The following is a 27986-nucleotide window of genomic DNA, read 5'->3' as shown; positions in this document are numbered from 1 at the left end:
CCAATGCGCCAGCTCCTGCTCGGCTTGCCTGCCAGGACCAGAGCCAGAAGGAGCTTGGAGCACTGGACACACAGAAAGAAAGCCAGGAAGTTCGGAGGTCGAAGGCTTCTCCCACCCTAGGACTTTCTGGCGCCTCCGCGAGAAACGCACGCGGAACCCATGTGTACCTCGCAGGAGAACGTAGCCGCGGCACACGCGCGTAATAGATTCGGTTTGACCCTCTCAGGGCAGCGCAAACGGAGAATACGTGCCTCTCCCGAACATGCACTTGGCCAAGGGGTCCTACAGGGAAGGTCCACAAATAATTAACAAAGAAAGGGAACATGGATCAAACTTGTGTCCTATACCCCCATTCGGGGTCACAGACAGGACCCTATGGCAACATGTATACAGTTCACCGTGTCCCAGGAGGAGCGCAGAATCTGACCCACGCTGCCCATTGAGCCCTGCCCGGAAGCATCCAGGCCTGGCACCCAGGGAGCACGAAGGGGCACATAGACCTGGGGCACATGGCTCCCACACCCCACTGCTCAGCCCAGCAGGCGCACACTGCGAAGGGAACGCAGAGGCAGGGCACACGCGCACCCTGCCCCGCGCCCCACGCCCAGATAGTCATCGTGGGATGGCATCTCGCAAATATTTATATTCCTCAGCGCCACGGCAGCCTGCGTCCACATTAGACGCTCTAATCCTGCCACTTTAAATAGATGAATTAATAAAGCAAACGAGCGGCTAATAAGCTGACTGTCCTGCCTTTTTGAGGCGGAGGAAGGACTCGAAAGTGCGCCAAATTTGTTTGCAGTGGATCAAGGCGAGCCGCCTCTGCTTCACTTTCTTTATCTTAATTCCGACTTGAAAAGATATAATTATCTAGTTTGAACAGAGCTGCTATCAAATCCTTCTTTGGGCCGGGAAGGGGGGCGTTGGAGTGGATTGCGGCTCTCTGAGCCGCTCCGTGCAGCCGGAGATAGCGCGTAATGAAGATGTGGAGGCCTGAGATACAAAGGGCATTAACCTCATTAGCATGAAACCTTTTCTTCTTACCATTGTGGGACCCTTTCAGCCGCCTAATCCCCCCTATTTTCAAAGCTTGGTTTGTAATAAAGCTTTTAGTTTTTTTTTTTTCAAAGCTAATAGTATTCTCTGATGATTTTATTGCTGTTACACTACATAGGACGTTTACCCAAAAAAAGAAAAATCTTCCTCACCAGCCCCCTTTTCTTGTACTTAAAAAATATAAAGTATATAATTTTGGCAGAAATAAACCTTTTATTAAGACGGAAAATTTTTTTCTGGACAGACCATTCTGAATTTTAAGAATGTTTAAGAATGCGCTCAGTGTTTGAGGTATTCCGGGTTTCGGAAGGTGAGTGGAAGGAAAAGGTAATTTGTACTTGTTGAAGAGAAAGGGATGCTTTGCGGGAGCGCTGACTGCAAAGCGCTTGAGACAGCTAGTGGTCACCGAGGGTCGTGCTGTCAAAGCGCCTGGAAGCCCCACGAGGGTTTCCTGGATACCCCGAGGCGCACCTGTCCCTGTGAGACGCAAGCCCGGGTCTCCTGAGGCCACCCCGTCTCCCTCCTCCCGCCAGCAACTCCCGGCGGTGGAGTAGCCCTCACAGCACACACACCTTCCAAGAGGGGTCTGTGTGAAAACGCACTACGAGCAAACAGGTTTCTACAGAGGGACAGAGATGGCGGAAAAGAGGGGAGGGCTAGACAGGCAGAGATGGGGGAAAGGAGAAAGAGACGGAGAACGAATTCTACTTTAGAGAAGAGGAGGAAAAAAAGAAAGAAAAAATTTCCATAGTGCCCTATAGTCCCCACACGTGCACGGAATGTCTAATCTTAACTTTTCAAGGCAGGATGTTAACAAAGCTTGTATTTTTGCCCTGCATTGTAACTTGGCCTTATCACAGTGTAAAGGGTGGGGAGATTGTCCTAAATTATGTCCAGGCAGCCCCCCTGGATCCATGGATTAAGAGATTAAAGGAGACCACTGGGCAAGGCCTCCTCTTTCCCCTTCATATTCCTGGTATGATAATTGCTTAAACTGATTTGCACTTTCACAAAAGCTCGCAGGACGCTTTGTAGCTCGAACAGAACAGACGAGGTTTCTCTATCAATGGAAATAAAACTGATTAATGCAGCCTATCAGGATAAGAAGCAAATGAAGCATGCAAAAACAACCTCGTACCCCCAGAAGGGGGAAGGAGGGAGGGAAAAAAAGCTAAGTTTCCTCCAAGTCTGATTACAACTTTTTCTTTAATGTTAAAATTAAGAGTTGAAGGTTTCTCGGAACGCTTGCCTTATAAGGCTGCTGAGGCCCTTGGGCTCGGCCCATCACCTTTGGCAGATTGGAGCCAGGGAGAGAAGGAAAGAAAGGAAGGAAAAGTAAGACTTGTACTTCGGGGTTTAAAGTCAGAAAGTTTAGAAGTTGCAAGATTCTGATTCTGCTACATGTTTTCCCCAATATTCTGGGAGAGTAGTCTTCAATGTGCAACTACATGTCCAGTATTTTTTTAATAACTAGAAGTTAAGAGAAGTAAGCATTTTAACCCAAAGTTCAAACTAAACTCCCTCAGTAGGGCATACAATGGGCAAAGGTCTGGTTGGAAAACTTTTCTCCCATCCCTTTTCTGAAGGACTTAAGTTTTCCTAATCTTCTCCCTTCTCCACCCTCATCTTTCTTTAAAATGCCTGAGAATCCACCAAACTGGCCCTTTTGTGGGTGAGGAGCCTGGGTTTCTTGAGCCTAGTTGGGGAAGGACCACACTCAAATTACTGAGATACATTTTTAAACATCCACTTCAATTTCCCAAGACGACTACTCTGAGGGCATATTGATAAATCTTTATTGACAAAATATTGACATTGACATACTTCTTGGAAGTATATAGTGTGTTAGAATTCTAACAAATTAACACAAAACACAAAAATATTTACATTCTGGTATAGAAGACATTAAGGAAGCATTTGTCACTCTCTTTAGTAAGTCTATGATCTTAGAATAGAAACTCAGTGCTTGAAAACTTGCCGCCGTGTGCTTGGCCACACTTAACATCATCCCCGCTAACTACAGTCCTTCAGTTTTTGCAATAGATAGATTTAAAGTTTGGAATAGCCATTGCAGTGAATGGTTGAACTCGGCCAATTTCTCCAACCACTAAAAGGAGAAGTTTGCATCAGGGTTTTAAGCCTCAGGATGTTAGGAAAGGGAATGTCCAAGAAATATAATTAATTTAGGGTTTTTTTTTTCCAGTACAAGTCCTGACTCTTTTTGTGGGCACCCTCCCCCACCACCCCCAGCCCCCCGTCATCCTGCTCCCCGTTTCTCTGTAAGAGGACACTATCGCTGAGCCTACTTCATTTAGCTTGCACAATCACTTTGACATCAGAAGGTATCAAAAATTGTTTACAGACTGCACATTTCTTGGGAAAAAAAATCAAAATAAAAAGCACACAGAACCTGTCTTTAAAACGAAAAGAAAATTACAATTCATTTCGGTCTTTAAACACCATTCGCCCAACAACTGCTACATGCATTTCAAGGTTTTGAAACAGATGTGGGATGGGGCTAGACATGGAATTTTCATTTGTTATTACTAATTATTTTTAAAGATGGGGGGAACACAGCGAAGTGCAAAAAAAAAAAAAAAAAGTCCTGTGCCTGGTTGGGTCGTGCTTTTTATCATCATCATTATCATTTTTTAAGTGGACTGTGATAAACGGAATACCTGCCAATCATCTTGTCTTCCCGGTTTGGTGTTTGACTGACAGCTCCCCTTGTCAGAGTGCACGTTCAGCTCTTGCTCTCTCTCTCACCCTCTCTTTCTCTCCCTCCCTCCCTCTTTCTCCTTCTCTCTGTCTCTCTCACTCACTCAGCTGCCTCTTTAGACGAGGGTCGCTTGTTGATGAAGGAGCCTCCATCCTCTGCCATCTTGGAACGGCCTCGGGTTGGGACCCTGTGCCCTCGCTGTCCAAAGTCTTCGCGGCATGCTGCTGCTCCCTCCGATTCCCTCTCCCTTTCTCAGTGAACGTGTATGCGGTCTGTTTTTGTTTTGTAGGGTTTTTTTCCTTCTCCACCTCTCCCTGTCTCTCTTTTGCTCCATGTTGTCCGTTTCTGTGGGGTTAGGTTTGTGTTTTTAATCATCTGAGGTCACGTCTATTTCCTCCGGACTCGCCTGCTTGGTGGCGATTCTCCACCGGTTAATATGGTGCGTCCCTTTTTTCTTTTGTTGCGAATCTGAGCCTTCTTCCTCCAGCTTCTGCCTTTTGAACTTTGTTCTTCGGTTCTGAAACCATACTTTTACCTGCGGGTGAGAGGCCGATGGGGTGCGTTAGTTCTTTCAGAGCACCCTTCTATCAAGTGCCTGATCCTTTCACCCAGCCCAGACTCCAGTTCCAGACTCAGCAAAGACCCAGTCCCCCAGATGCAAGTCCTAAGGTCCAGCCTCCCCAAGGCCTGCCCTCAGGGAGCAGGGCCCTTAGTGCCTGGTGGAAAAGAAGCCCAGCTCCCTGCCCTTCTGAGCCTTCCTGAAGAGCCTTTCCCCAGGGCCCTGCGGCCCGCAGTGCACTGAGTCCCCTCTCTCCTGGCCCTGCACATGGCATCTATATCCCGCAGAGAGCAAAGCCTTGCAAAGCATGGGAAGCCCCTACAAAAATAGTAAGTGATTAAAAATAAAAAGAGACATGTCCCTAACTCCCTCCAGCAAGCCAGTGCAAGGGAGACCTCAGTCCACCGCTGCTGCAGCTTCCCTCAGGGCCCAATGTGCTTTCTATTTTCTGCTGATCTGGGCAGTGTTTCCTAAATATAGCGTCTTCTCTTCGTGGCGGGGGCCCTGGGTAGGCGATCAGGGTTTGCCTGCGCTGCATCCTCCCTGCGGGGGATTCTCACAGGTGAGCAGGAAGGGGATAGGGCTGGAGGAGGCCAGGAGGGGCATGGAGTGTGCAGGCCTCCAGACCAACCCAGCTGTACCTTTATAGCTAGGAAAATGGGTTCAAAACTGAAAGCTTCTGAAAGACCGTCAGTTACACGGAAAGTAAGAGAGAAACTAAGAGGAGGGGAGATGACAGCAAGCTCCCTCTTCCCTCCTCCTAAGCAGCCCCGGAACAGGCTGTTGGTCACACAGCCTCGGACCCCAGTCCCATCACTTCCCACCAGGGTGGGGCTGGAGGCTGGGCCTAACCAGAGTGGCTCTGAGAGGTCTTAGGAGCAATGAGGTGGGAGTCAGCTGCCATCCCATGGGCCCCTGGGAAAGCTGAGTGGTGGGACCTCATTCAGCCAGCAGACAGTAACAAGGTCCAATCTTCCCAGCAGGGGGGTACAGGTAAGGGAGATGGCAGAGACTGCACCTCTGATACCATCTCCCCACAACTCCTATCCTATCTGGATAACAGTACCCTAGCTCAGTGCCAGTCCCTGGACCCCTGGGGTCCACTCCATTCCCTCCTTTGAGGCCGCTGGTCGGTCCGTCTTGCTCTCCCGGAAAGCCTCAGTCCCCCAAAGTGCTCCGTGAAAAAGCTGAGCGGGAACAAGGCTGAATTTAATTTGCTTTGAGTTTGCTAATTGAGGGGGAGGACGGTTCATTTCTCCCCGGCGCTGGCCCAAGGCGCGCGTCGGTGCGCTCGGGGCTTGACACGCACACAAAGACTCCAGGCAGCGTGGGCAGCGAGGCGGACAAAGACCACCGCCGCCTCGGCTGTCCAGGAGAAATCAGCCGGGCCGCGCCTTGTGCCGGGCTCCGCACAAACCCGCCAGGCCCTCCTCGGTTTTGGGGTGGGGAACATGTTTTAAAACAAAAGGCTCGACCTCTCTGCGCTGCCCAGGAAAAGTGTTACAACTTAATCTGCCCAAAAACGTTACTGTTTGCTGGGAACTTTGACCCCACCCTGCGGCTCCGTGTACAGTAGCGCCTACTGTAGTCCTAAACCCCCTCCCCACCCTGGGATAAGCCCAAGCCAGGCCCGCCCAGGGACCCTGCTGTGCAGAAGGCCTGTGCCCTGAGGCAGACCCTCTCTCTGCAGCCTCCCAGCTTTATTTCTCTGATGTAGAGTACACACAGGACGCTTGCCCTCCACCTTCTGATCGCCCATCTCCTTCAGCGAAGTCACTGGAGCCGACGGTGTGAGCCATGGGCTGGTAGTCGCTCAGAACTCATCTTTAACCCACATCCTGTCCTTACCAGTCTCCAGCCCCAAACACCCAGAAACCCCACTGTGCTCTCCCTCTTCCTGGACCCCAGCAGGGTCCTCACACTCTCACCAAAAGTCTCACCAGAAATGCAGGGATGTCTTAGCCAGGACATGTCCAACTGGACAGAGAAACAACTCGGCGCGTTTCCCCAGAACCTGGGGCAGGTTGGCACTTACAGCCCCTTTCTGGAACCCAACAAAGCCAAGCACCTTGAGACATACATCCCGAGCCCAGGCGTGGAACCAGCTACCAGGACCTGTGCGGAAGGCCCTCACAGAGCTCCGTGCTCATGGGTGTGCTTGAGAGCCAGATTTGGGGTGGGGGCGCACGCCCAGATGGGTCCCTCGCGCCCGGGCCGCACTCACCTGAGTTTCCGTGAGGCTGAGGCTATGTGCCAACTGCTTCCTTTCGGCGCCCACCACGTAGTGATTCTTCTCAAAGGCGTGTTCCAGCCTTAGAAGCTGGGACGGGGAGAAGGCGGTTCGGATCCGCTTGGGCTTTCGGGCCAGCGCGTTGTGCAAAAGGAAACTCTCGGGGCTAGTGTCGTTCCCTGCGGGGAGCACAGCAGAAATCCCATTAGGGGGGCTGCTCTGACCCGAGCCGCGCACTTCTCCCGAGCCGGGCTGGCCAGTCACCGCGCTCAGGGCCTTCGCATAGCTGGCGCCGCTCGACCTGCGGGGGTCGGTGGTCCTCCCAAGGGCTCACGAAGGGAACGCCGGCTCAGCTGCCCGGCCCGCAACGCTGGGTGTCCACCTGTGCGGCACCCAACTAGCCGCTGCCCCGGCGGGACCAGTCCCCCAGGCTCCTGACCTCGGCCGGCTCCGCAGCCGCCCTGGCGCCGCGGGCCTCGCCACCTCCTCGCCTGGCGCTGTGGGCAGGGGAGGGAGCCGCAGAGCCTGGCCGGGGGATTGGCGCCCACAGCCCGAAGAAACGACTTTCTCTCCTTTCTAACCTCTCGGGGAACTTTGACCCAGGGTGGAAAGGCGGCGGGCTGCTCTCCAGAGTTTTCTTGGAGATTTATTTTTAAATTATTTGTTTTGTTGCCCCTCCGGAAAAGTACAGAGGCGGAGCGAGTCGTTGCAGCCCGATCGGGACAGAAATCTCGCCTGCGGGTGCGCCCAGCTACAGCCGCTGCTGCCTCTCGAGAACTGGGCTCCGGGGCTCCCGGCTCCGGAGAACTAGAAGAGAAACGCGAGCGAAGAGATCGAAACCCGGGGGGGGGGGTTACCGAGTTGCAGACACCGCCGGGACAGTCTGAAACGCAGGAAGATCCCAGCGGCTCCGGGTCTGGTGGGGGGACCATGAGCATGACTGATAGAGAATGAGGAAGGGCAACCCTAAACTTTTCGAGCAAAGCCTCAGAGTTTTGGGTTCACTCATTAGGATAGGAAATCGATTCACCGAAAACCCAAACAAAGAAAAACAAACCGACAGCCCAGGCAGGATGCAGGCAAATCTAGTTCGGGAATAAGGGTAAAAGGTTTTTCTTTTTTTTCTTCCTTTGGTTTGATTTTTTTAAATATGGGGAGGGGGGTGACATCTACCCGACTCTAGGCTCCGGCAGGAACGCAATGGGTTAATGAATGGACAAGCCGCGGAGTATTGGAGTATTGATCGGCTGCCGCCGGAGGTAGATTTTTCACCGACTCCGATCGGTAAACTATCCCTTTTTCTGAAGTTTTAACTCTCCTCCTCCCACCCCGTACCCAGAGAAAAACAAGTCAAAAATCTCAATAAATGAAAACACGCGAACAGATATTTCCCTCTAAGACAGTTTCTGACCAGGTTCTTTTTTTTTTTTTTTAAGAAAGAAAAACAAAAACCAGACCGAACCTGCCTTCCCGCTGTGGCTGCTCGGCGCCCCAATTAAGCAGGTCGCGGCGAGAGCGCCGAGCCCTGGAGCTTTCCTCCCGCACGGGTTCCCGCCCCTCCCCAGGCCTCCGAAAAGCAGGAAAGAAAAAACAAATCCCATACTTTTCGCCGGGGGCGCGAGGGTCCTCTCGCCTCCAGAAGAGGGTGGAAGACCAAGAAGTGGTGGGTCTGGACTGAAGGGGCGCAAAGTGAGTGGTGAACAGGGTCGAACGCAGTCGAAAGCAAGCCTGGCGGCCGAGTCCTGTCCGCGCCCCTCGGAGCCAGGACGGTTGGGGGCATTGCCGATGGTACCAGGAGCCTGGGGACCCCGCAGGCTCTGGGCCCCGCGGCGCCGGGCACGCACAGCCTGCTCGGATACAAGCGCACTGGGGGACAACTTCTCCATTCGCACCCCTTCCCAAAGGGTCAAGCAGACCGCAGGCTATCACTTCAAACCGGTCGTAGCTTAGGAGACTGGGGATCCACACCACCACCGGCCCCGCGCCGCCTAGTTTCCCAACAGGGCGCGCTGGCCCGCAAGCCGGAGAAACCTCCGCCCAGGCCTTGCCAAGCGCCCACCCGGAGCAGGCCGGGGGCAGTAAAGGATGCGGCGGGAACGGCGCTCTGCAGTTCCGCGACGTGGCACGTACCTTGGAAGCGATGACCCAGATATCGGTAGCGGTGGATGAGCCAGGGGTAGAAGGTGGACGGATCCCGCTGCTGCGAGGCGAAGAGGGGGTGTGGCGAGTGCGAAGAGGGTAGGGGGTGGGCGGCCAGGGCGTGCGGCGGCGGCACCGGGTGCACTGGCACGGCGGGGTTGGGCGGGTGCGAGACCGCCTCGGCGAACACCAAGTCCGGGTTGGAGTAGACGCCCCTACCGGCGGCGGCGGCTGCGGCCGAGTGGAAGCCGTTGAGGAACGGATTTATGGGGCTGGAGTTAGCGTAGCTGAGTGCCGCGGGACGGATGGGGTCCTCGGAGCGCGAGGCGGGCAGGGGACTGTCCTTGGCCACCAGCGACTCGATGGTGAAGCAGCGCTTGGGCGCCGGCTGGAACATGCTGCGCCGAGGAGCGGGCGCCCTGGGCTCCCAGCTCCCGGCGACCGCCGCACGCTGCCTCCGCCGCCCGCTGCCCGCGGCGAGGACGGACTAGAATTGGGGACTCGTTTGTTTGGGGTGGGGGTGGGGGGAGGAAGGGAAGAAAGAAAGGAAAGGAAAGGAAAAAGGAAAGGAGGGGGGAGGGAGAGGGAGAGGCAAAGCCGAGGATCCAGAGAATCTTGCACCAAACGCGCCCAACCTGAAGAGAAGGGGGAAAATCCTTCCAGAAGAATTTGCAGGCGTGGATTGGGGTAATTTTTTTTTCTTTTTTTTTTCTTTCTTTTTTTTTTTTTTTTTTTTTTTTTTTTTTTTTTTTTTGGCGAGATGGCGTGGGGGGATCGGAGTTAGAGGCAGGGGGGAGAAGGGGGGAAAGTTCTCGGGGGAGGCAAAAAAAAAAGTTTTTTCTCCTCTGCAAAAGGCGGGCAGGGCGCCCTAAGTCCAAGGACAATCCATGGAAGTGTTCGCTTCTTCACAAGTTGTGCAAACGATTTGTTAGTTCATGAGCCTAATTAGTGCGGGGATCACATAAACAGCTTCCTCCGAAGCCTGGTAAATGGCTTGATGATTGGTCGCTATTACTCGCCCTGAGGTGGAAGGGGGGAGACTCTTTAAAGTGCGTCAGAGGGAGGTGAGCGCCTGGGAACCCGGAGGCCTGGATCCCGGCCGAGTGGAACGGAGTCGGCGCCGCCGCCTCGGCCGAGCCTGCCGCAGCCCGCCGGGCCGCCCGACTTCTCCGCGCCTTCGCCCCTCGCTCCCAGCTCACTCGCTCCTGCGGCGCCCGCTGCGGCTTCTCCTCCTCCTTCGCCTCCTCCTCTTCCTCCGGTTTCTTCTTCTCCTCCTCCTCTTCTTCCTCCTCCTCCTCTTCTTCCTCCTCCTCTTTCCCCACCTACTCCCCCTCAGCCACCGCCTCCTCCTCCACCAGCACCACTCCCTCCGGGGCACCCCGGTCCCTGCAGAGTCCCTGGCCGGCGCCGCCTCCGCTGCGGCCCCCTGAATCCGGAGCCTGCTGAGCCCAAGCTGGTAGGACAGACGGACAAACAGATTCCTTTCGCCTAGCGCTCCGGCGCGGCTGCCTTACGCGGCCCTGCGTCGGGGGAACTGGGATCGTCCCAGGAGCACCGCGAGGGTAAGCGGGCGGGGGCTGGTTCCTGGGCTAAAGGCGCTGTTCGGTTATACCAATCCCCACCCTTAGCAAAACTCCCAGCGATTTCCTAGGCCAGGAGGGATCCTGGAGTGGGGGGTGCGGGGTCCTCCCACCCCACCAACCACGCTTAGCCTCGAGGTCCCAGGGTCGGTGCGTTCGCGAGTCTAGACCCGGCTCGTTCGTTTGCGAGTTGAGACCGGGAGCTGCCGACCCCGCTGAAGCAGTGGGCTTCCAACTCGCTCCCGCTCTCGCCCCACGGTCTCCAGCGTTTTCTGTCTGGGAGGGTGCTCACCTCCTTCCCCAAAACAATTCCTTCTGGAATATCTGGGAGCGGTAGTCCGAGGTCAGGGGAGAGCCTGATGTGGTGCTACCGTACTATTATGGTTCCGACGTATTTTTGTTACTGTGGTCAATGTTATTATTATTATGGATGCTATTATTTTATTATTATTATTTCTATTATTATTATGCCATCTGTTGTCCCGGGGAGGGGGGGTTGCTGTGCAAACCCAGTGCAACTAGGGATTATGGATCGTTTCTCCGGTCCCAGGCCGTGTCCGCATTTTCGAGCTCGCCTTCGGTTTTGGGATGATTTTAGGACCGAATTCCCTCGTCCCCATTGGCTCGCGCGGCGGCATAATTATGATCACATCCCCAGGCTGCTGGCGCTGCTCTCTGTTTATTGGTGGTTAAAGATCTATTATCTATTCATCAGCCGCCTCTTTTTTCCTTTTTTTCTTTTTACCATTACATTCTTCTAAAGTGAAGTACCAGCAGGTATTTTGCACGTTTACAATTAATGATTAAAAAAAAAAAGTCTAGCGTCCTTTAAAACTATTACTCTCAGGCCCCTGTCATTTCTCCTAAGAATGCAGAAATGCCTGTGTTTGGTGACTAGGTTGCCGTGAGACCTGGGAGAAGCCAATGGGAATGGGGGGAGAAGAGTGAAGTCCACCGTGAGCCAGGCTGCACTGCCACCAGAAGCATAGTTGAGGGGACAGGTTTCAGGACAAGCTACCTGCTTCCTCCCTTGGTTTCATCTACTGTATATTTATGTTTGTGTCAATTACTCCTTTATTCCAGATAAAATGTTGTGTTGGGGCAGGTGCCCAAAAACCTCTTTTGGGAAACCAGGCAAGAGAGGAGTTGGGAGCAGTGTTTTCCGGGGTCGTCAGGGCACCAGAGAGATTCGTGGGGAACTGGCAGAGATCATCTTTGTTGCCCCCACTCCACACCTTCCCAGGGAACATACATACACATCTTCACACTAGACAGGTGTGCGCCTCAGCTTTGCCCTTACAGTGGGAGACACCTCCTTCTCCCTTAGGCTTCGAAGCTCTGGGCTGGGGTCCTGGCCCAGTATTGTCCCTCTGTCAGTTCCAGGTGACTTTGCTTTCTCCTCCTCCTCTTTTTCCAGGCCCAAAGATTCTGGGCTTTGAATCCAGCCCTTGGGGTGGGGGTGCATTTAAAGATGCACCTCCCTTGGGCCTGGACCACTGTCCCCCAAAATATTGTCTGCAGTTTGGAAATCTCTCTCTCAATTAGGCTGTGGGGTTAGAGGCCTCTCCTCTCCTAGGCCAGCAGGGAGCCTGAAGGCATGGCAGAGTGGGGAGGTCTTTTGGCTGTGCCCAGTCAGCAAGCCCAGGGTGGAGCTAGAGGTCCGCCCTCGGGTTTTTGAGGCTGGAAACAAACACCCAGCTTAGGGAGACTATGGATCCAGAATCCTGGCAAGCAGGAGAGGGCACCTTTCATGCAAGCTTCAGAAGGAGGACTGGAGGGCCAGGCTCTGGCAGTGCCCTCAGGCCAGACCCTCCAAATTCAGCCTGAGACTCAGGGGTTGCAAACTGGAGCCACTGAAAGCTCCACCCTTAGTGATCTTGGGTGGGGGCATAAAAGTCATTGACCTTGAGGGCATGGGGAATCCAGTTTGTCTGGGAGATAGATGGTTTGAGACCCAGATGGTTTGCGATGTGTAAGGGTGATGGGTGCCTTCCCTCTTTTAAAACTTGCAGCCCTGGATGCTAAGGTGCAGTCATTATTCCCTTAACCAGGACAGTGTTGGACTGGAGACGGACCCCTCAGCCTTCTGCCCCAGGCAGGGACATTTGGCTGTAGTAGAGGGTAGAGTGCTACACAGTCCCCACTTTAGTCAGTTGGCATCCTCTGCAGGCCACCTGCCTTTTATAAACTGTCCTTCTGTGGCCAGGTTTACCCCAAGGGCTCTAGCTAGCCAACAGGTAGGCATGGGTAAAGGGGAAGCGGGGTCTGAGGTCTGGTGTCCCCCTTCCTGAAGGCAGCGGGGCATGCTAGTCCCTCTGCTCCAAGTGCTACTAGACCCAAGCTGCTCTCCAGCCCCTTGAAGGAGAAGTGGGTTTCTAGTGAGTCGGGCAGTTCGGAACCCCAGAAGCTGGGTAATCTATGCTAATTCATGCACTTGGCCTGAGGAGCCCGGGAAGGTTCATGGGGTCTAGCCCCGATGTGCAGGGAAATTAACTAGGATAGTAACTCATTAACCAGAGTGGCCAGTGGAGGCGTGCCAGGGCACTGGGCACTGTGGTCTGGACTGGACTCTGAGCTCCTAGATGGCACAGCTGCCCTGCTGCTCCACTTTACTTGTGGATTTAGGCCTTGCAGAATACGACCACCTTTGTTCCTTAGCTGCCCATGGAGTGGGTGTTTGGTTAAGTAGCCCTGCGTGGAGTGGGAGATGTGGGGATTTCTGAGGCTCCAGCTTAGAGCAAGGGGCTTCCTCCCTCTGTCCTATGTGTGCCCCAAGCCACTGCTGCCTCTTAGGCTCTGTAGACTGAGGAATCTACCTTTGCAGGTAGCTGGACTAGCAGACACATTCAAACGTTCTAATTCCGAATCTGTCACTGAATGACCTTGGGCAACATGGAAACCTCCCGACCTCATTTTGTCATATGTAAAAATACAGCCAATGCAGTCGGAGTAGCACTCGACTTGTTTTGGAGGATGATAGAACTATCCTACTTCCTGATTGTGGTGGTATTTATATGATTCTATATGTTTTTCAAAACTCACAGAACCGTACATTACAAAGGGTGAGTTTTACTATATGTAATTATACTTTAATACACCTGCCCCCATCCCCCAAGATGAGAGACTTGCATTTACAGCTTAAGTGTGTGACCTTGGGTAAGTTACCTAACTTCTCTGTGCCTCTGTTTCCTCTTCTCTGAAATGGGAATAAATAATAGTACCTTTGCTTTGGGTTTGTTCAATGACATAAACAAAGCTAAGTGCTTAGACAGTGTCTGGCACATAATGAACTAGGGACTTCAAAGGAGCAAAGGGCAGTGCTTCTCCATCGCTGTGCTCCGTGCTAGGCCTGTGAGGTACCTGGGGTGGGTGCATGGCCTCCTGCAACTGAGAATAGGTGTGTGGGAGCTGTCTGGGGTCGCCACCTATGTGACTTTCACCTTCTTGAGCCATGGTTGACTCATCTGCCAAAAGGAAATAGCAATGTGTTAACGGTTGTTGAGAGGAGTGAGTGAGCTAATATTTAGCACACTGTTAGCGTTCATCACATTTTAGTTATTGCTAGGTCATGGCCTTGTGCCGTGGAACCTACCCACTGCACTCTGCCAAGTCTTGGTCCCTGATCGCCAAGGTTAGGGTCCTCACGTTGAGCCAGCACGCTGAGCCCGTCCTGTGCTCCCGCGGCGGGCCGTGGATCTCACCGACGCCCGTGAAGGGCGAGCCCTTTCCCAGTCCAAGGCGCACTAATGGTGTCCCAAGTTGGAAAGGCCTGGGGGGCGTTAAGAATTCCTCCAACCCACTGAGATCCCCAGTCACGCCGGCCTCTCCGAACGCGTAGGGTGGCGGTGAGAAAACGAAAAGTATAATTAATGCCCTAAAAACACTTTTTTTTTAATTATTACGACAAATCCCTTTCTGGCGTCTTCCCTAGAGGCCTCTCGCCAGGCGGGCGCAGCGGCCCGGGGCCCCGATTGACGTGCGCGCAGCGGCGCCTAGTGGCGAGGGCTGGGCGCGGGCGCGATACCCACCGAGCCCCCGAGCCCGAGGGCGGGGGAGTGCTGGGGTTGCGCCGCATTGCCAAGGTCTCGCCTAGGCCGTCATCCAGGCCAGCGGAGGGGTCAAAGGAGGCTCACTGGCTACAGAGGAGCCCGGGCGGCTTGGAAGTGAGTCCCTCCTGCCTCCCTCAGCTCCAGCTCTTGGCTTGAGAGGAATTCCAGCTCCAGTAGGAGTCCGGCTTCCTTCCGAAGGGAGCGCAGAGAGGGGCTGGGATGGGACAGGTTCTGCTCTAAGAAGGACTAGGAAGCCGTGATCACCTGTGCAGCCACAATGCCATGCCTGAGGTCCCATATCTCCCGGCCTGACCCTGGTGGTTCAGAGAACAGGCCTGGGACGGCCTGCGCGGACCCCGCCTGGGGTGGAGTCGGAAGAGCTGGGGTCCCGGGGTGCGACTCTCTCATATCCGCGCCCCCTCGCGGCAGGCGGAGGACGCCCGACACAGGGGGTCCTTGGTTTTGGCAGGGGTGGCGATTAATTACTACACACTCCTAGCAGCGCACGTTGGGCCGCCGCGACGGGGTTCTGATGACTCTCCCATTCCTCTCGGAGCGCGTGTACCCCATCCGTCCCGGGGCAGCCTGGCTCCTCTGGTGATGTGAGGCCGTGGAATACGCTTGGGCTTCACTGGAAACCCGTGTCATAGGAAGGCGGCCTGGGAGCGGCGCCCTCAGCATAACTGTTTGGAGCTCCGAGCCCTTGCGGCAGGGTCTTGACCCTGGCCCTGGCCTCCGCGGGTGGCTGCAGGGGCGCTGTCCTCCTCTGGACATCCGCGCGAACGTCTGCGTCTCCGGAGATCTATCCGTTTTGAGACCCAACGTTTCAGTGACGCATGAAGCCACCGGCAGGACCCCGCCGTCGGGTTTTATCTCCTTCATCACGTTGAAACTCGTCACTCCCTCACCACACACACGCTGTCTCGATTCATTATTGAAAGCGAGGAAACAGAGCCAGTTGCTTTCTCCCTCAGCTGCCTTCAAATGAAAGCCTAGGACCAAGCAAGAACTGAGGGGGACCGACAGACGTACACACAGACGGTGGTGCAGGAGCTGGAAACAAGTACACTCTAGTTCGGGGCGCCTGCCGGGGATAGGGGTAAAGACAGTTGCATCTCCCTTGCACTCTCTCGGGATAGGGGGTGGGTGGGAGCGTGGCAAATCCTTCCCATCGCCTCCAAAGCTACAAACTATGAGCCCACCAGAGCGTGCACGGGCTCCTGGGCTCCCAGAGGACCAGCATGGGGAGCGGAAGCGGGGCGCACCTTCCACGCCTCTGCAGCACTTTCTGGCTTTTCGTGTTTGAGGCTCTGCTCTCTGCCACTGATGGCCCGGCCGGTCTTTTAACTTGGAGTCTGGTCCTTGCCCGACAATGTAAGGCGCTCCTTGGGTTTGTCAGCGTCCATCTAGGAGCCTATGCTACTTCTGAAACGCTGGCGTCCCAGGAGCCCCTCTCTCAGGGACTTAATCGTCTCTTCCTTTAGTATTTCCCCATTTTCTGGATGTGGGGGCTGGGCTTGGACTTGAAGAGGAAATCCTGCCATCTGAGGAAAAAAAGGAAACTGTAGGTTTCTTCTTTTGGACTCTGCGGCCCTCCTTGAAACGTGGGGAAGATTGGGGCAAGACTTACAAGAAGGCTAACAATTCCTCTCACCTGTATCGAGTTTTAGCATTTTTGTTTAAGTATGTGTGCTCAAGCCCATGATCTCAGTGAACATCACAATCTGGTGTGGTGAGTTAGGGAAACAGTCATGATACCCACTTTTCAGATGAGAAAACTGAGGCTTAGGGAAGTTACAAAAGTCACTCGGGGCACCCCCACCTCCTAGCCATGGGTGCAGTGCTCACTTCACTAGGAGCCCTAGGAAGACCACCCTCTCCTCCCCGCCCACAGGAATCAGCCTCTCGCACTCAAGCCAAGGGGAAAAGGCAGGGAAGAGTGCCCTGCAGGTGGGCTGGGGTGCAAGCAGCAAGGTTGGCCCTGGCGGCCCCACTTAATGTCACTCTGGCTCTTGCCTCTTATGCACCCGGTCACCGTTGTCCTCCAGGCCGCTCTTCCGGGCCTCAGGCCCTGCCCTTTTTTTTGTTCCTGGTTTAGCTCCTGCGGACTCCAGCCCCGAGTTTAGGACTGGAGGGAGGAGGGTGGTTAGTGGCCTCGCAGCTGCCAGTGAACGGAAGCGCGGGCAGGGCAGGCGCTGCGTGGCGGCGGCTGAGACTCCGTGTGCCCTGTATCCCCACGTCGTTCGCGTGAGCGACTCACAGCGGCCGGGAAACCTCTGCTGGTGGCCACAGAGCAGCGCCTGCGCCAGCGGGCAGGAAAACTGGTGCTTCCAACCGCAGCCAGCGAGGCGGCCCCAAGACCCCTTGTCTAGCATCTTCTGCTTCCCCGGCTCTGCCCGGCCTGCGCGGAGAGAGCTGGGGGACAGAAGAATGGACAGGGACTAGGAGCTTCCGAAGGGGCTCACAAGGGTCTGACCACGACCACTGATGCGACCACGACCCCATCGCATGCCCTTCGAAGACCCCAACTCTCTCTAGGAGTACCGCAGCTTTGCCGGACCAGGAGGCCCTAATTACAGACAGGCTCTGCTGCAACTCCTGGGGCCCGGCCCCCAGGGGAGAGCGAAGGAATCCTCTGGTTCTGGCCCCTACAGCTACCCCCTCCCCCGGCCACACGCATATTCTGGGGCCCCTCGGGCCTGGAGGTTGGCCATACCAGGCCTGGCTCTCCTGTTTGCATCCCCTCGGCGTCTGGGCGCGGGGAGGCTCCGTGCACCCGGCTTCTCCCACGGCCATGCGGAGCCCTCGGCTTTGTGGCAGGCCCCTGGCGTCTGGAGGAGAGGCCGCGAGTGAGGCCCGAGGGAGCCTCTGGGGACCCGCAGCAGCCGAAGCCGGCTTGGGCCTCGGAGGCCTCCTCTACGCTGGGTCCGAAGTGTCCTCCCACCCCTGGCGGGGACCGGGAGAGGCCCGACCGCCGCCGCCCTCCGCTTAGCCCCGGCCGCCAGCAGCTTGCCGGGGGCGGCGTGCGCAACAAAGGGTGGCATCGCGGCGGCGCGGACAGGGACAGCATTGATTCAATATTAGCTTTTCATTCCAGTCTATTGTGCCCATCTGAGATAATATTGACTCTGAGGTGAGAGCCCACAGACAACAGGGCTTGTCTAACACTCCGCTGCAGGGCGCTGGAAGGGAAGAGAACCGGAAAGGGCGAGTTAAAGAGACTGCGAATAAAAGCTGCTCGCGCGGCGCGCTGGCCGCCGCTGGCCCAGAACCTCGGACCCGGGAACTGGGGGTCGTGGGAGGGCCGAGGGGTCTGGAGGTGGCTCGGAGGAAGGGAGCTGTGCTGTGCGTTCCCAACGAAAACAGCCCTCACTTAACACACACTCCCATCTGCCAGACACTTGATGTTGGGTTTCCCCTTCTCGGTAGCTCTGGAGGAAAACTAATGCCCCCACACACTGTTTTGGGTTGCTAGTAAGCCAGCAGCGGCCACTGAGATATTTTCCCCTTGTAAACAGTGTAACTCTTTAGGGTAACTTTTCTGTCAAAATGTTTCTTCTATTTCCCCTTCCAGTGAAGAGTAAACACTCAGCAATTATCATTAAACTGCATTACTTGCGAGAGCGTGTTTAATATCAAATTTCTAACTGTGCATTTGGCTGTGCGTTCAATCGTCTCCTTGCAGCCCATCATTGAGTTCCCTAACTGCCTTGCTAACCGCAGCTTTAAAGGGCCTCTGGAACGTTCCAGTCTTGCATATAAAGATTCGTTTCAATTTTCAAATTGCTTCTAAATGCCTCCGTTGGAAAATGGCACTTTAAGTTGTTTTACGTGTCGGAGACAGAATACTTAGATTTACACTTGGGGCACCAAACGCAAAACGCTCAGGGCTTGCAGTGAACCTGGTGAGTGTGCCCTCGGGTGTCATTTACAGAATTTGCGCCCTCCTCCCAATTGGAGTTTGACCTCTATCAGAGATCATCTTTTCACTACTTTATCCCAATGAGGAGCTGGTCGTTTGAGATCTTTTCATCCACCCCAAAGACACTTGGGCGTGTGGGGAACTGGGATAGGGTGAGGGCTGGGGTGACTGCATCACTATGGGGAGACCCTGATGCGCTTCGCTCCTTCCCTTCCAGCGCCTTGTACTGAGTTGGTGCTTGGCGACAAGGAGATCGGCACCTGGGCTATTTCAGAGGACATGTTGTCTCGTATATACCATCTATAACATAGATGGTCCGTTTGTATTATATACTGTTCAACATATAATATGTATGATGTGGTTTCATATCATAATATTTAACATCCAGTTCCTATATAATATTGTTATACTACTTATCTAACATAATGTTTTATGTTGTATACAATTCTAGATGTGTGTGTGTGTGTGTAAATGTATTTGGGAGAGCCTTTAATCTTCCTGCAAGTACGCATTTGATCATTTTAATGTAACTTTATAAAGTCCTAATCGAAGCCACTTTGAGACCAGCTATGTCTTTATAGCAAAATACCCTGGGATCCACTGTCAGCTCCAGGACAAGGCTGGGGGGAAGGTAGCTGCCGTGAGGGACAGCAGGTCCCCATTGGAAAGTGATTTTCCAAATGTTTATTCCCCGGGGACAGAGGAGCCGATGTTCTGGACTCCGTGGCCGTCTCCTGTCCTCGCTTGTGTTATGGTGGTTGTTTTGGTTTTGAGAGAAGCCGTTTGGAGGCTCTAGTGATCCCTAAACTGATGTCATAAATTAAAAATGAATGTGAGGAGTGCAGCATATGCTCCGCTGAGGCGTCAGGGAGCTCAGCGGAAGCCTTTCACCTTGGGTTCCGGGCTGCAGACGACAAACTGCGTGGCTCCAGCCTAGGTGCACGATGCGGGCGGGCCTGGCAGAGCGGAGGCGCTGCGTGGGCTCCCGCAGGTCCTCTGCTCCAGCTTGCGGCCGCCCGCCCCGACCCCGGACTAGGAAAAGCTGTCGGGGCTTGCATCGTTTACAGATCAGATGGTCCCAACTACAGTCTGCTTTTAATACCAATTGAGAGCTAAAATAAGCAAGCAGACGGGAGTTCCCGTTGGAGGGCAGGGGCCAGGTGTGCTGGAGGAAAATAAAGTCGGAATTTCAGATGTCCTGACGTTATCCCTCCGTTAAAAGGCAAGAACCGCGCAAGTGATTTAGTTTAGGGAGGTGGGGGGGAAAAAGCAAAAAAGAGACGAAGTCAGGTGTAGCCAACGAAAAGATCAGAAATGAGAACCATCCTAACTTTACAGCTTAATAAACAGGAGGCTGCTAACTCAGAGACTTGGGAGTTGGGGAAGGAAATTGGGGTGGGGAGGTGGGGAGGGTAGGCTCAGCGAAGGGGCAAGAGGGAGAGGAGACTGTCAGGATGCCATGGGCTGTTTATTTCTCAAAAGCAACCCCCCCCCCCAACGGTTACCTGGTGAACATCTTGTAGAACAAAACAAAGAAACTTGGCTAAAACCTGGAACAGGCAGTTTAGGCTCCCCACTTCTGGCAAAACTTGAGGTTCAGTGAGGCCCAGAGCCCACTTGGGATCTGGTCCAGTTCCCAGCCTTGGGAAAGGTTGTTGTGGGTGTGGAGAAGTAGAGACTGTACCTCCCCGCTCTGTCCCTGAAGGGGCTCCCAGGCGTCTGCTGGGATGAGCTGGGAGTGGGTAGAGGGGCTGAGATCAGAAGAGGGAGGAGAATGTCTTCTTGTTGCTAAAAATAAAACAACCCACTCTCCTCACCCCAATGGCTGCAGTCTCTGGCCCTGGCGGCACTGGGAGGCGTCTGAACACGTACAGAATGGCAGGCCTTCCAGATGAGGAGTGGATTGCAGTGCCAACCATGTGGATGTGGGTCTTCCCCAGATGGGCTTGGGCACATCTGGCCCATCTGCAGCATTTTCTGCATCCAGGTGATCCATCTCTTCCCCGCCCGGTGTAATGGAGAACTTTATTCTGTGTTAGCACCAGCATTCCTTATTTCTGCCCTGTTCCGATCCGGGTGTGCCGAAAGCAAGATAGACTGTTTCATTTCTCATCTGCTGCCAGGGTATCTCACATGAGAGGTAATTCATTTCTATCAGTGATAGCACCAGTCCCATCTACGGTGCTGAGCTCCCATTACAAGGATTTATTTCATCCAGTCCTCCCAGAAATCCACTGAATCCATTGAAGTCTATTCCCATTTTCCATATGAGAAAACGGAGGCTCTAAGATGTTAAGACATTCATCCAAGGTCACACACGCAGGTAGTAAATGAGGAAGTCTGGATTCCAACCCAGGTCTTTCTGACTCTAACAGGTTTTCTGCTTCCCTACATCTGATTTCCTATCAAAATGCCGACTTTTCCCCAAAGAGGAAGTCACAGGGTGAGGAAAAAGACAACACTTTGCTCTTTAGTCCTCCAAAAAGTCAATGACCATAGGATAAAGAGTCTGGATCCCACATCCCCTCCAGAGCATTTATTCCAACTCTGAAAGAGACAAGAGACTATTGCCACATGGACAGCATGGATGGTTTGCAAATAGCCTGACCACACCTCACTTCCGTCACCTCTCCCACCAGCCCTGTGAGGTGGACACTGTCATTATTACCCCACTTAGAGAGGCAGGAATGAACTCAACGAGGTTGCACAAGTTGCTCACTCCCCATCCATTCTGCACAGAGCCCTGGCTGTCCCAGTCCAAGTCTCCCAGCTTTGTAGATTACCACATATGGGACTATTTAACCAATGAAGTTAGACCTTGCATTGTGCTGTGAAATTGCTAAGTTTTCTCTTTTTCATGTTTTAAGTATTTCTGCAAATATTATTTCAGGATCCAACTTTCTCTGCATTTATGCCTCTCTGACACTCATACCTTTTCCATGTATGTATCCATCTGTATTGTGAAGCCATCAAGGAAACAAAACAAGGAGTTGCCCCTTATCTGTGGTCAGATGATACTCAGAGACCTATACTCATGGTGTGTAGGTTTTATCAATAATGGTATATTTTGCTCTATTATCATTTGCCTTACTTGTATCACTCAAACCCAAATGTGTGATCAAGGGTTTTTAATCGTATGTCTCTGTGTGTGTGTGTGTTTCATGACTTTCAAAGTACAGTTAACTCTCGCTTTAGACAATGTTTTCTCCTTGCTAAGATCCAAGAGGAAGAATTTGAGGCAGAAGGAATTCTTTGGTCAAATAGTTCCATGTTCAAAGAGATAAAAAAGAATGCAGACAGGAAGTGGCTCAAGGGGTCTCTGATCCTGAGATACTATAAGAAATCTCCTGCCACCAGAAAAAGCCTGCCAGGGAAGGATGTTCTCACCCTTCGGACAACCAAAGCTCCCTCATCAGGCTCATTCTGAATCTCACTTGTTTACTTCTGCACAAAAGCCATGCTCTCCTACCCCAGGAAGAAGCTTTTTTTCCTCATTATCATGAAATGTTTTATATATATATATATATTTTTTTAACGTTATGCCAGAATGTGTAAAGAAGTCAATAACAATCATGCAAATTGCCCCTTGTTTACTTCTTCACAAAAGCCATGCTCTCCTACCCCATGAAGAAGCTTTTTTGCTATTATGAAATTATATAGCAAAAATTTGAGATGTTAACTGAAAAAAAAGAAGGAATTAGGGCTGGGTGTGGTGGCTCACGCCTGTAATCCCAGCACTTTAGGAGGGCGACATGGTGAACCCCAGCTCCACTGAAAATACAAAAAATTAGCCTGGCATGGTGGCGCACACCTGTAATCCGTTACTCAGGAGGCTGAGGCGGGAGAATAGCTTGAACCTAAGAGGTGGAGGTTGCTGTGAACCCAGATCACACCACACTGCACTCCAGCCTGGGTGACAGAGTGAGACTCCATCTCAAAAAAAAAAAAAAAAAGAAAGAAAGAGAAAAAAGGAATTAAGTTATGCCTATATATTGGTATTATTACATTTGTCTAACATCTAATATTGTTAGATATATCTAACAACATTGTTATTGTTGTTTTAGTGACTAAAAGAAAGGGAAGAAACAGGCTATGTGAGTCTGTTTATGTGAAGTAACAGGCAAAACGAATCTATGGACATGGAACTCAGAATGGTGTTTGCCTCTGGAGTGGGTTGACTGAGAAAGGCCCAGGAAACTTTCTGGGCTGCTAGGAATGTTCTATGTCTTGATTTGGGTGATGGTAACATGGATGTATACAATTGCAAAAAGTCATCAAACTTAAGATTTTAAAGTATTTTTTTGTAAATGTTTATACCTTAATAAAGAAAAAGAAAGAATCTTGGACAAATATTATATCAAAAAAAACAAATGAGAGAGATGAAGTAGCCAAAGACTGACCAAAAAAGCAGGAGATGCTGAGCTAACACCAGCCACACAATACCTGGAGCTCTACAAAGAGGAAGGCCAAGCTTGGCTCCCCTCCATTCCAGCCTCTCAGAGGTCCTCCTAGGTAGGTTGCAGGTATATCCAAGAGGGCTGGATCCTTAAATGGGTAATACAATCTTAAGGTCCTACTGGGCCTCACCGCTTGCCAGCCTCCCTCTTCTTTAATGTTGACACTCTGCCATGTTCACAGTGAGGCACTGCATTTCCTGATGGGGTGAGGGTCCCTTGGAATGTAACAAGAATCCATGCTTGAGTCAGCAAGGAAGGTAAAAGGCCTTCGCTTTCAAAAAGGATTCCAAAAGTTTCTTTCTTAGCCACTCTCTGGAACTCAGAATGTGGTCTCTCAGAAGCAATGTTATAAAGGGTGGTCAAGATGCCACCCTAAAAAATCTGTTCAATGTCTACTCATAAAAGTATAGAATTTTAAGCTTGGCGGGTGGAGGAAAACTGATATACTAGGAGATTCTTTAGGAAAAACTGTGTTTCCTAAGTGTATTGAGTGATAGTGGTTGTGTGTCATAAAAAAAAAAAAAAATGAGAGGAGGCCGGGCACGGTGGCTCATGCCTGTAATCCCAGCACTTTGGCAGGCCAAGGCGGGCAGATCACGACGTCAGGAGATAGCAACCATCCTGCCTTACACGGTGAAACCCCATCTCTACTAAAAATACAAAAAAAAAAAAAATTAGCCGGACGTGGTGGCCGGCGCCTGTAGTCCCAGCTACTTGGGAGGCTGAGGCAGGAGAATGGTGTGAACCCAGGAGGTGGAGCTTGCAGTGAGCCAAGATCGCACCACTGCACTCCAACCTGGGCAACAGAGCGAGACTCCGGCTCAAAAAACAATAAATAAATAAATAAATAAATAAATAAATAAATAAATAATAAAAATAAATAAAATTAGAGGAAAACAATATTCTTTTTTTCCCAAAAATATACCTATCTACCAGACACTGTGTTGGCATTTGAAATTCAAAAATGAAAAATTCTATGATATCCTCCCTCAAGAAGCTAGCCGAGGAAGGCTAACCTTGTAAATATGTAAGTACAATAAAATCTTCACAGGCTTTGTGATAGAGGTCGTTATAGTTAAACAAAACAGAAAAATAGAAGTGAATGTTGGTTGGCAAGGGGAAAGGAATTTTAAAGCAGGGAGGGCTGATGGGGTAAGGAATTAGATGAAGACCTTTAGGGAGACTTTCAGGGTTCATGGGCACAATGGCCCTGGATCTAATGCTGTTTCCAAATGTCTCTTTCTTTTACAATAAGACCAATACAGTTTAACTTCTCAAGCACTGTTGGGGTGGGTTGATTGTTTTTTGACTTTCAAATTATCTGAAGGGAGTAGAGGTGAGCAAAACTTGCCATTTCAAAGGGAAAAGAAAACATTTAAAAGGTATGTAAACCCAGGAGAAGGACTGCCAGAGGGGATTTGACTGAGTATGGAGGAAGGAAAAAGCATAAACCCCAATACTGGAAAAGAAACAAAAGTTCAGTTCCCCACATCAGTCACTGGATGATGAAGCTGACTCAGGACAGCTTGGGTGCTATCATGAGAGCAGAGTGGTTTAGGAGTCCCTGTGCTCCCAGAAGTATGAACGTATGGGATCACTTAAAATCAGATATTTGTAGTATTTTCAGATCATTTATTAGTTCCACCAGTATTGAGCATTTACCATTTATAAGGAAATTTGCAATTGACCTGTAATTAACAGGGTTAAAAAATTGAGTCAGTCATGGTCCTTGCCCTTGAGAACCAGTTGGAGAACTAGACAGCTAAATATTATTGAACATGATAAGTCCATAAACATAAAATGCTCAGGAAAAAGCTACTGATGTTACATTTAAGTAACACAGACAAGAAAGTATTTCTTTTGTTTCTTTCCCAAGAAACTCCTGTGGGTGGAGGAAAACTGATATACCAGGATATTTTTTAGGAAAAACTGTAAGGTTTTTCAGTAATTGGTAGACAGTAAGACATTACAAGGAGGGCCATGGGTGATTGACCTGAGCAGGTAGAAAGAATATACTGAGCAAGGGACAAAAGAGAACAAGCATTTATTAAGTGCTTACTGTATTTCAGGTACTTCACATATAATATCACATTTAATTGTCATAAAACTCTTCAAGGGAAGGTATGTATATCCACTTTTTTACAGATTAAAAAATTGGGGCTCACAGAGGTTAAGTAAATTCTCCAGAGACACACAGAGAAAGTGACAAAGCTAGGATTTGAACCTTTCTCTGTCTGATGCCTAAGCCCTGACTTCAGTCCACAATTCAGCACGGGGTATTAACAATGCAGGATCTACTGAGCCCCCACAGTTGTTCTGCAGGTAGAATGTGATTCGAGAGTCAAAGTGCCTTTGGAAAATGCAGGCATTAGACAAGCATTATTTGTTAAAATAGTTTGCAGCTATGTTCTCCCCTTGCTGGTCTTCATTCAACAAATATTTTTTGTGTTCTAAGCCAGGCACTGTTCCAGGCACTTGGAATATAGCATGGGGAAAAGCAGACAAAATCTTTACCCTGGTGGAGCTGACATTTCCCTAGCAGGACGGTGTGCAGACATGAATAAAAAGATTGATCAGCCATGTGAGAAACAGTGCTTAAGGCTGAACTCCCTCTCTCTCTCTCTCTCTCTATATATATATATATACACACACACACACACACACACACGGTCATATAGATGTAGTTATATATATAGTTATATAGATACAGTTACATATAGTATATATATAATGTATATATAGAGAGAGTGTATATATACACTCTATACATACATATTCACTGTTTGAAATATTGGAAAACCCAGGGGACTAAATGTTTTTTAATGGGGACTTTTTTTAAAGCATGTTTCCATACTATGGAAAACTGTGTAATATAGCTATTGCAAAGACGGAAGTAGCTCTTTTTCTGTAGTGTCATGGAAAGACCTCCAAGACCTATTAAGGAGAGAAAAAGCGAACTCCAGGACAATACATGATATGATCCCATTAATGCTTAAAATAAATACTACTTGTTCGTGCTTGTGTGTGTGTGTGTGTGTGTGTGTGTGTGTATTCACATACTAATATATAGTTACATGTGTATACGTAGATATAAATTCAGAGAAAAGTTCTGGAAAAATACATACCAATCTGACAACTGCATTGCTTCAGGAGAAGAGAGTGGAACTTGCAGGAATTGGTGTGGTCCTGGTACTTATTCTGACTACAATGTATACTTCTTGATTTCTGATGATGAGAATACATTCACATATTGCTTTCATAATTGAACAGGGAGACAGATACATGCATGTGGGTATAATTTAGTTATAGCAATATGATTATGGATGACAATTGTTACTCTTTTAATCTCCTTTGATGTTGTTTTAATATGTCTATGGAGCGAGATATATACATAGATGGGATGATGCCAACACATAAAAGGTGGAATTAAAACATGGCAACATGGCTTGAAAATCTCGCCTTTCCCCACCCCTCCTGCAGTTTATAGTGAAACCTTTTTTAAGAGCATCATGGGATTTTGGATGGAAATCCTTGATCTCCCAGTTCTGAGGCACATGTAATTATTTCACAGTTAAGTAGCCTCAAGGATCTTTGTGATAGATATGACTTCATTATGAGAGCATCAGGCCTCTCCCAGCAGTAATTGAGCTTTGGGTGGAGCCAACGTGGGGGTTCAAGTGTGTGAGGAGTGGCTCCCAACAGGATTCCCCTGGTTTCTGAACCAAGTCAAGCAAGCTGGCCTTAGCTTTGGCTGATCCCTGAAAACCAGCTAATGTATCCCACCCAAATCTCTTCCATTGGCTGTCTCTGTGACCTTGGACAAGTCTTTGCTGTTTCTCGGTCTCCAGTGGAAGGAGTTGAACCACATGGCCTATAATGTCATTTTCTGTCCTAAACTTTTTATTTCTATTATGACAAGTTGTTACAGGAGCCCTGCATCCGTGCATTCATTTACATGCACCTGCTTATGTGCTGGGGACAGAGAAGCAAGGTGGCACAGCCTCTGGCCTTAAGGAGCTGCTCGTGGTGGCATCAAATTCTTGAAGATATTGAAGCTGGTGGGTCTGCTAGAAACTCAGATAGTTTCTCAGAACTGGACTCAGAATAGATGTGTGGGGATACCTCTCCACTCTTTGCCTCTGGATCTCTTGGGTAAAACTGGACTCTGTTCCTCCAGTCCCTTTATTCTAAATGCAATACTAGTAGAGCCTCTCCCTCTGCTGGGTGACTTCTGGTCCTTAGAGACTAACTCACACCCATATACAGGAGGGAATAAAGAGTCTCAGCTTGGGGACAGAGATGGCCTGAAGTCACAGGAGTTCTAGGTGGACTGGTGATGGGACTTGGGGTCCTCTGGCCACTTCACTCATTCAGCAAACTTTTATTGATCACCTGCTGTATGCCAGGTGCTTTGCTAGATTGTGGGAGCACAAGTGTGAATCAATGGAATGATTTGTCAGATGTGTGTTGCTTTTTATTACAAAAGTGATATATAATTCTAACCACTCACATCCTTACAGACCAGGGTGTGAGTGGTTAGAAGCTCTCCTGGAGAGGACAGTGTCCTCAGTTAGAGAACCCTCAGATCTGTGCCCTTCTCTGGGGGCTCCAGAGAATTTCCCCAACCAGTCTTATCCCCCAAGGAGCAGAAGGCTGCTGGGGAGGCCCAGGTGCAGTAGACACTGAGTCAGAGGCTGGGGTCAGAAGTCAAACTGTACTATGGCAGGAAGCGCCATAGTGCCCTTGGTCAAGGCCAAGCTGGATTAAGGGGAACATGCTTGCATGGGCTGAGGGTGGGTAGGGGTTTCCCCAGGAGAGAGGAAAGAGGGAGTGTGGCAAAAGTGGAGAATTCGTGCCAAGCTGATCCAACCTCTTCTCTCTTCACACTTCCTTGCCGTGTGGACCAGGTCAATGACTCAGCCTCTTGAGCCTCAGTTTCTTCTTCCATGAAATGGGAATGATAACAGTTACACTTGTTCTTCTCTCAGATGATGATTCTGAAGATCAAACAAGGTGATGGGTAGAAAGGTAAATTATAAAGCACTTTAAGATATAAGCTAATGTTGTTGTACTTTGAAATGATGCATCTTCCTTCTTCCTAACTGACCCATCCTGCTTTGCCAGGTCTGTTGTGTGAGGTTTCCAGTATGGTGGGTGCAAAAGCAATCATGGGGGTTGGGGAAGGAATCCCTGGCCAGCTCACCACTTGTGGGCTAGAGGGGTCCATCCAAGGACCCCTTACAAGGCAAGTGGGCAACCTGGCATTGGCATGGGT

The 27986-nt window shown here is 50.9% G+C and overlaps 1 protein-coding gene and 1 long non-coding RNA gene across 3 annotated transcripts in view; one reads left to right on the top strand and one right to left on the bottom strand.

Annotated features, from left to right (window-relative positions):
• Window positions 1-2838: 2838 nt before the first annotated feature.
• Window positions 2839-9242, bottom strand: EMX2 (empty spiracles homeobox 2). Of its 2 annotated transcripts, NM_001266139.1 has the most exon segments (3): window positions 3865-4310; window positions 6559-6743; window positions 8695-9242. In NM_001266139.1, coding segments are annotated over 3 exon segments (759 nt in total). In that variant the 5' UTR covers window positions 9101-9242; the 3' UTR covers window positions 3865-4142.
• An 823-nt stretch (window positions 9243-10065) lies between these two features.
• LOC107000288 (uncharacterized) overlaps window positions 10066-27986 on the top strand; it is a 56871-nt gene continuing 38950 nt past the window's right edge. The window contains exon 1 of the long non-coding RNA XR_013398425.1: window positions 10066-10265. This is a non-coding gene — a long non-coding RNA (uncharacterized LOC107000288). The remainder of the gene's footprint in view (window positions 10266-27986) is intronic.

The sequence above is a fragment of the Macaca mulatta genome, chromosome 9 (assembly GCF_049350105.2).
Source record: "Macaca mulatta isolate MMU2019108-1 chromosome 9, T2T-MMU8v2.0, whole genome shotgun sequence".
Lineage (NCBI taxonomy): Eukaryota > Metazoa > Chordata > Mammalia > Primates > Cercopithecidae > Macaca > Macaca mulatta.
The sequence above is the reverse complement of the archived record's forward strand: the minus strand, read 5'-3'. Positions and strand labels throughout refer to the sequence as shown.

What these genes read in the sequence shown, in the direction of transcription:
- EMX2 (XM_028853359.2), bottom strand. Translation starts at nt 9,100, where the DNA reads ATGTTCCAGCCGGCGCCCAAGCGCTGCTTCACCATCGAGTCGCTGGTG. An exon ending in TCTGGGTCATCGCTTCCAAG is followed by an intron (nt 4,311 to 8,694) that starts GTACGTGCCACG and finishes TCTCACCCGCAG; the next exon opens with GTAAAAGTATGGTTTCAGAA.